The 8,497-nt window shown below is 39.7% G+C and overlaps 1 protein-coding gene across 1 annotated transcript; it reads right to left on the bottom strand.

The window, feature by feature from the left end:
* Nucleotides 1-955: 955 nt before the first annotated feature.
* On the bottom strand, nucleotides 956-7,600 carry LOC123165880 (UBX domain-containing protein 1-A). The gene is made up of 13 exons (XM_044583624.1): nucleotides 7,244-7,600; nucleotides 6,696-6,791; nucleotides 6,332-6,408; nucleotides 5,506-5,576; nucleotides 4,436-4,490; nucleotides 3,926-3,987; nucleotides 3,753-3,834; nucleotides 3,177-3,247; nucleotides 2,853-2,934; nucleotides 2,310-2,384; nucleotides 2,157-2,231; nucleotides 1,609-1,728; nucleotides 956-1,528 (listed from the first exon to the last, which is right to left on the bottom strand). Exons 2-13 carry the CDS (start codon nucleotides 6,787-6,789, stop codon nucleotides 1,346-1,348), a joined length of 1,047 nt encoding a protein of 348 aa, XP_044439559.1. The 5' UTR covers nucleotides 6,790-6,791; nucleotides 7,244-7,600; the 3' UTR covers nucleotides 956-1,345.
* Nucleotides 7,601-8,497: the final 897 nt, after the last annotated feature.

The raw sequence follows: 8,497 nt of genomic DNA, 5'->3' as shown, positions 1-8,497 counted from the left end.
GATGAATTGTGATGAATTTGTGTTATATGATCCATGTGCATGAATTGCGTGGATTTGAGGGTTTACATTTAAGACGTGCGATTGCCCAGCATGCGGTACGACGGGCCATCCAGCACTGTCCGTGGTCACGTCCGGACGTGTGCACGAGTGTTTAAGGAGCCGGATTTACCAAGTCCGGTTGTATACGCTCTAACGGAATCCGAAGAACTTTTTTTACATGAATCAGTCCATGCTCTAAAGGAATGGAAAGAACTTTTTTTTACATGAATCAGGAGACTTTTTTTGCGGGTGAAGGATAACCTTTTTTTAAGAAGAACCTTTAATACAACTAGTGGCATCATTGGTCTTATTCTCGCGTTCCGTGTGTTTGTTGTGTGAAATTACTCCGTCCATTTTTTAGATAGAGAATTTCCCAGCTCTCGTAATTTTATGTGCTAGCCGGTGTTTTGCATGCTTTATCCGTTCGTGCCACTTGTCAAAAAAGAATGAAGAAGCCGGTGTCACAGATTTGATGTTGCCATGTTACATATTCCATCGAACATGCAACGGTTTTGTACTCTTGCTGCTAGTACATCCTCGCTGAAGATCTCCATCAGAAAACAATCTTTGCCCAAGGCAGGGATTTCCGAAACCCATGGCACATAGCTCAACTTCAAGGTTCTACTGATGGGAAGATGATTAGAGCAGAAAATCCAGGCCCCAGCAGCAGCTATCAAGAAGCTGCTTTCCGAGTCTAGGACGGGGTCCCTCCACACGCAGAATTGAAGCTCCAAAGTACAGGTGCACACGCAAAAGCTCAAAGCATGGCATGTGCCGGCACAGGGCCCTTTCCCTTCTCCTCCACCCGGAGAATAAAAGGCATTCAATGTTTTGCTCCATGAGCAACAGTGACCAACATTACGGGGCATGAACATGTGCGGGGCGGGGGAATGCATCTAGTAATCTCCCATCACCTATACTGCTATACATGCCACTGTAACAAGTGACATGGTTTGATTACAATTACAATCACATATCGTTTTCTTCGGTAAGATGGGAAATAGTAGAGACATGGCATCACAGCTCGATCATCGTTTTGCAGGCATCTCGTCTCATTTTGTTTTGATTTCTGTACACCGCCCCCACTGTTGCCAACAAATCATGAGATTTACTGGAACACAATTTGTTCAGTTACATACAGGGGATAGATCCCATCGACGAGATCTATGAGCTACAGCGCCGTGCCGTCCATTCACTGGTACTCACACTTCATTGCCACAAAGGTTTTTAATATTTACAAAGCTCGTAGTACCGAATATAGATGAGCTCTTAATGGTGAAGCAGAGATGAGTGCAGGCTGTCCCGCTCACTTGGAGAGCAGCCCAAAGTAGGGATTCTCCATGGCAGACGCGATCTGGACCCCCGCTGCGTTGAGGAGCGCCACGTCGACCTTGCCCCTCGGCATGACCAGGTAGCTGTTGTTCCTGAGCTTCTGGAACCCGCACAGCTCCAGGAACTCTACGCCACCTTGCAGATTGCCCACCCTGTCCTGTTAAACAGCACGAGTTGAGGATTAGGCGGCTTTCTGAACTAAATAGCCATACGTAGCATATCGTGTTCTCCAGTTACCTTGAAAACAGGGTTGTTTAGTCGAATCCTCCTGAACTTCTCCTCTTCTGGGTTCTTTACTATGTTGGCGACTATCTTCAGCAATATTTGGAATGCTCTTTTCACTCTAACGTTGTCATCCTACAAATAGAGTGGCCAACGACACGTCAGATGGTTTGTGGCATCCCCATGACACGAGGGGTTATTGCGTTATACAGCTTCATTTTGCATGTCTTGCACAAACAGACTGCTGAATTCTATTAGAGCGCTGATGTTAGACCATTGCGAACAAAATGGAAGGCCCAGTTCCAGACTACAAAACACAAGCTAAAAAATCCAAAAAAAAAAAGACAACCTAAAAGAGCACATGATGCAGAAACTAAGCATCCTGGTGTGCAGACAGGCTAGTTTCAGTTATCTGCATGGGCCGAGGTTGCACAGCAGCATTTGTGTGAAATAGTAATCAAGATTGTGATGCGGCAGAGCGTAGAAGGTTTATTGTGTTAATTGTGCAAAACAGTCAACAGCTCCATGTATCATAAATCATAACTGTAGGAAGATCATTTTACCTTGTGATTCTTTTTCAGATTTCGTAGGCAATCTCTCAATTGTTCTGATGTTACAATTGGTTCAATAGGTTTTACCTGAGCAGTCAAAAAAGAGTCAGGAATGTGTTTTGGAGGTTTTGCTCATGTAATGTAGTACTATGGGGAACTTTAGACCTTTGCGAGAGTTACTATTGGGGGTGATGCTACTGTATTTTCCCGTGGCAAACCAAGTCCTCTCCTCCTTTCGGCCTGCATAGAGGAAAATAATGTAAGTCTTTTCAGCAGTCCACAAGCAACGTAGTGTCTCGCTCAAAATCCGAAAGTTTTGGAGAAAAATAGTGGCTAATGAGTAACACAAGAAAATTCTCACTCTGATCATGTAGGAAATATTGATTACACTCTACTGATAATACTGCCATGGGTAGACTTAATCGACAATTACAGGTAGGCTTGCTCCATTGCAAGGAGACCAAATTTTCTTAGTTGAAATTCAAAGGCATTCACACACAAAAAAAGGATGTATTGTTGCATGTAGATGTGGGTCTGTGGAGAGATATAGACATATAGGGTAACATTATTGATGTGGAAACCCAAGAAGCAACTGTAAGGAGTGCACGGGATTCAGTGACCATTGTCCTATAAAAGTTGAATTCAAAATAACAGATGGAATGAAACATCAAAGTTTTAAAGTATTAGTCAGATTAGATTCAATGGGACCTTATCATCCTCTATACGCTGACGGATTCTCTCCCTTGCTCTTTTCTCCTCCTCTTGTTCTGCCTTTCGACTTTCCATCATGCTGTATTAGACAAAAATATTGTTTCCATTGTTATGATGCAACTTATCTCTGTTACATAGCCCATGGGGCATATATATATCACACATGACTTGGGGTACAAGGAAAGGAAACATGGGCTAATAAGGACATCCTAAACCAATACTAATACTTCCTAACATCCATGAGTACATCTGAGTTGGAAATAGAAGATATGAGTTGCATTTGACCGAAAATAGCCGACATGAGTTGAATACGAAACCCACCGTTTTCTTTGATTTTCTTCAAGAGTCCGTTTTGCTTCCATAACATCTTTAGCAGCTTGAATCCTCTCCCTCTTTACAAAAACAACAAATAAGTTTCACATGAACGATAATGCTCATAGGATATGTAAAACAGCCTAACAAATACTTTTCACAAAAATATCACAATACTAGCAGAGAGCTGATGTTCATTGACAATAGTAGGTTTTACTTTCTATCATACTCTAGCATGTAACACTAAGCAGAATGTAGGGATGCGTCATCGTTGACTCTTTTTGTTGCAAATCAAAATCAATGGTTTTCAATATTTATATAGCATGTCATCATTTTTTAACAAGCTACTACTTCTGCATGCAATATGGAACACAAAAGTGCAAAAATGATGGTGGACAAGCGACAGGTTACAACAAAGAGGGTTTGACATCCCAACGGAGAACAGTGCAGGCCAACATGAACTTATTGCATGATAGCTGCTATGGTGAAATATGATAACTAAAACTACAACAAAGCACATTCTAGCTCTTCCCTGCTGCAGTGTTACGGTTTTTACTTCTTAATAGCATTGAAATATTGTCAGACCTTATCCTCCTGAAGTTGATTTCTGATTCTCCCTCTTGATTTTTCTTCCTCGTCACGCTTTGACTTATGTAGTGCTAGAACCCTGCAGTGTAGGAGGGTTGCTGCCTTGCAGGAACAGTAAACAAAATGCAAACAGCTCGCCAGACAACATCTATTCAAAACAAGGTACAAACCTCTTTCTATCCTCTTCCTCATGTTCATTGGCATTGAGTTCTCTTTCCACCTGTGAAATCTCCTGATAAAAAAAATTGGGTGTGACAAAAGATTACGAACTATAAACACTAGCTCGGATTAGGTGAGGCATAGACAAAATGCTGGCGAAGTGGCAGCCTGGCAGGTGGCTGCGATGCGGTACCTACTAGTCAACATTTTACTACAATATTTATATTATGTAAGCATACGGAAACAATGGCAAAGAGAAAACGTGTGCACTTGTATCTCATTTCCAGACATAATATTTTTAGTTCAATGTGCTATGAGAAATCCTTTGTTGAATCTGAAGCTGTGAGTTAAAAATGGAGGAAAGGAATTTATGTAAATTTCAGCCTGGTTTAACTTTTTCCAATAGTGATTAGGCAGGTTCTAGTCCTCCGTGAATGACAAAAAGAATTAACCATATAACATGCTAACATGACAAGAAAGGACTGAGATATCAAAATTACGAAGAAATGTTTAGGTAGCACCTTCTGACTTCCAGCTGTAGCTTGCTCTTCTGATTTTCTCTCCTGGGCATGGGTCCTACAAGACAACCATGCCCGATCCCATGATTATTATGCAACAGCATAGCAAACAGAAGGCATGTGTTCTTTTGGAGTACATAAGCTTCTCATCAATACATATTCTCCATCAGTAGTCAGTAAATTGTAATATTAACCCTCTGTTTCTTTTTGTGAGGTACCCACGCATTCCCAGGTTCAAGCTTGACCAAGAGACGAACAATTATATCAACAATGTGTAAGTTACGTGACACAAAACTGACACCGTTGGATTTTTATTCAAAAGCATTTTGTAATGATACCACCCACATTTTACAGTCTAATGTTGTCAAGCTTACTTTAAATGCATGGAGGCCTTGCATAAAAACAGAGGGAGTAAGCATTTATGTCTGACACATGACTTGCCTTATTCAACATATATTTGCAACTTTTGGTCATTTGTATCTTCCATTTTACCAGTACATGGAATTAGACTGTTAAATGTAGCAAGTGATCAGGCTTAACGGCAAATTTTCCCAGATCAGCTATTTTATTTTGTAAAAAAGGACGGACAGTTATAAAAAGGCTGTTTCCTCCCTTGAGCTATCCCCAACACGACACCTTTTTCCATTAAGCACTGCACAGTGCACAGACTCTTAGAGTTTGCACCCTGAAGTGTTAGGTTGACATAGCAGGCTGACATACATAAATGTAAAAAGCTCTGGATTATCAAGTGCAGACTTCCAGACGGTTGGCAGGATAGCTACTTGACAGTGATTTGTGCTCCAATTCCACTGAAATAACACTTGATATTTCCTATTGAGTTTCATTCAATAACCAGTACATTCAAAAGGCCTATGATGTGGAGTCGATGGGGCAGCAATTTTTCTCTCAAAATTGCAACAGCCAGTCAAGTGCCCGCACTCATGGCAGTGCTGATTTCATATTTTGATTTATCGAGTTTATACAACAACCAGTTCATCTAAGAACTTAGGCCCTTAGGTTAAGGCGAGTAACATTTTCCTACTTTGTTTTCTATAACATTCTGGAAAACTAACCTCATTCCTTGAGCGCTGTTTCTCACTTCGTTTGATGTGTCACCGCATTCAATGCTGATTTCTCTTGAAACCTAAAACATCCAAAGGAATACCAAGAAATCAGAACAGGAGGTTTGAAAATAAGTGTTTGACATGACAATGCAGATATGTGGACTGTAGACATAGAATAAAGGAAATATATTGGAGAGTTTGTCTACGAAAATCCATCTCTGCACCCACGTCGACAAAAAAAATCAAAACAAATACTAGAAAAATTCCAAAAAAAATGTGCGGTAGAAAATTTTATGCGTGAGGTCCGCTCCAAATTTCAAATCATTTGGACACCTGAGGAGCTCTCAGCAAAAAAGACAAATTGGGGGTCTGTAAAAATGTTTACTGTTCATGTACTGTTTTGGTACGATTTGTCTTTTTTGCTGAGAGCTGCTCAAATGTCCAAATGACTTGAAATTTGGAGCGGGCCTCACGCATCAAATTATCTACCACACTTTTTTTTGGAATTTTTTGAAATTTTTACGAATTCTTTTCTAACCGGGTGCAGATGAGCCTGGGCACCGAAACGCCCTACTCGTTTGTCTAGCTCTACAGAGCATTAGGTTATAGACTAAACAACAAAATTGCCACACAGACATGCACTAACACGCAAGTTGCTTCAGAATTAAGTATTTAACAGAACTGAAAAGGGTTGTGCGCTGGAATCTCAGAGAAAACAATTCACAGTTATATATTTAGAGGATAGCTCTGCTGAGGAATATATCAAGTGAGTGTAGAATAAGCCACATCAGAACAGATTTCTGTTCACAAATCACGATTGCATAAGAAAACCTACCAATGGTAGCTGATCAATGTCTGGGTCACTTTCATGTTCCAGAAGCCAATTTATCGCAGATTCAAGATTGGAATTACCTGATAAGGACATTGGATTATTTGTACAGTTCATTCAGCTTGATATAGAAGAAAAACGTGTTTACAATAAACGTGTCTCCCTATCTTTGCAATTAAATAATTACTTTGAACTTTCAAGAAACGCAAATAGTAAGATGTTCGGTAGTCAGTACAAATATAATTGGTGAGACCATAGAACAGGATGCCCTAGTGTGGTATGATTGATGGATTGTCAGCCCGACAGACTATGGTAGAAAGAAACTTAATACAAGAACGTTACCTTCTAAGCCCATTTGAAACAGACGTACCAGAATAATGAAGTGCCCTAATTGAACGAACGGCGGGGAATCCCATAACTTCAAGTTCACCAAGCATTTTCTTGTCAACTTGTGGGACAGCCATCACTAGAAGTATATGGTAAGAATAAGAGCATGTCATTGAATAGACAACACAAAATACAGGTAAAGTGAGTGCCCCCATGGTTTTGTACAATTTCAGCATATTTCTAAGAGATATTATGATAATGTGTCTGTTTCATTTCTAAGTGAAGTTACCACATTCTGCAATTTAAGATATGCAACCTGTTGATATGCTGATCTTAATCGTTACTCTGTTGGCCTTAATAATTATACTTGGTACAACAGGTGAATCGCAAACTGCCACATGAGTATAAGCTAGAACTACAGGCCATAACACAATTATGAAAGTTTGCACAATTTTGCATACATGTATGCAGAGCTAGAAAGAGGGAACAAAGGAACACATAGAATCTAAGTAGTTTGAAGTACTTCAGGTTTGTGGATGCATTGAAACTTTGAACACAACAATCTGGTAAATTAACAAGAGAAATTCTTACCTTTCAAAGTTGTTTCCTCGCTTTGTAACTTTGTAGCCAAGTTGGTCTACAATCCTCTATAAGTAGGGGGTATGAAGCAATGCGTTACTGCAAATGGAGAGGGGCATCAGAAAATTATGTGAGGAGGTTTAGAGCTTTGCTTTGTCTGTACTTCATTCTTGTCTTGTCTTCTCTAAGGGTTTTCGGGAAACTCAGGTGACTTCTTTCTTCTTCCAGTTACTTATTCCTTCCTTCCTACTTAGGGTTTCCCTCTTGAATCAACACCCTGTGCTCACAGTTCCTTCATTTGAACAAACTCATAAAAAATCAATACAGAACTCAGTTAGACAATAATCAAAATCTAAAATTATAACTTCACTGTACTACAGGCATCTGACAGTGATCATCAACATCCAGTTAACCCATGTGGACCACAGAACATGTCAGCATTCCCTTACAAATTCAGTACATGAATTACACAAAGAACAAAAATAAATTTATCCAATAAAGTTAGTATGCCTGTCAAATCATGAATACATCTGATATTGTACAGAGCATTGTCAAAAAGGTTAAATGAATTCAAGTCCAGGGCTGTGATAAAGGAACAATTTGTTTTACATAATAAAAATGTCCATGATCAAGACTACAAGAAAATGATTCAACTCCTAGACTGAACTTTTCTGTACCACCTGATCATGGTGACAACTGTCCTGCCCCCCGGAGACTAATAGCACATTCTTTTCTCAGGAAAGATTACATGAGCTGGGCATGAAACTATTAAGCATATGGACATGAAAAATCTAGACAAACATTGGAGATAAATGGCACAATGTTGAGCACAAGAAGCTATACTAACATACATATTTCCACAGTTTTAATTGATTGGAGTGCTCCTGTGTAATTTTTGACGAGGGGAAAATGGGAAATGTTTTGCAACCAGATGTCTAAGGATATATTACATAGAAATGACAATGTTTTCATCCAACAAACGAAGCATCATAAGGCAAATATGCGCACCATAGTATAATGACTCATGTTAGATTTCGAAACAAATGCGGGATTCTGCTGCAGTGCTGCCAATCAGTGCAAGCTTGGATTTGGATACTTTACGAAAGGAGGAGGTGCTGCATGGCCATTATAGACATCACAAGATTTTTGGTTTCCAGATATTTCCTTGAAGCTGCCTTAGCTCGGCAAAAAATGAAAAGAATACTAAACACAATAAAAATGAAAAATAACTCAAATTTCCCCATTTTTGGACAGTGTGAGTGGGGG

This window comes from Triticum aestivum, chromosome 7D, assembly GCF_018294505.1.
Source record: "Triticum aestivum cultivar Chinese Spring chromosome 7D, IWGSC CS RefSeq v2.1, whole genome shotgun sequence".
Classification (NCBI taxonomy): domain Eukaryota; kingdom Viridiplantae; phylum Streptophyta; class Magnoliopsida; order Poales; family Poaceae; genus Triticum; species Triticum aestivum.
This window is presented reverse-complemented; position numbering and strand designations above follow the sequence as displayed.

Bases quoted from the DNA above. Each gene is read 5' to 3' on its own strand.
- LOC123165880 (XM_044583624.1), bottom strand. From the start codon at position 6,789: ATGGCTGTCCCACAAGTTGACAAGAAAATGCTTGGTGAACTTGAAGTT. The intron at 3,988-4,435 runs GTGCTACCTAAA...TTTTTTTATCAG, and splicing joins CTACAGCTGGAAGTCAGAAG to GAGATTTCACAGGTGGAAAG. The intron at 2,232-2,309 runs GTCTAAAGTTCC...TTGACTGCTCAG, and splicing joins CAATAGTAACTCTCGCAAAG to GTAAAACCTATTGAACCAAT.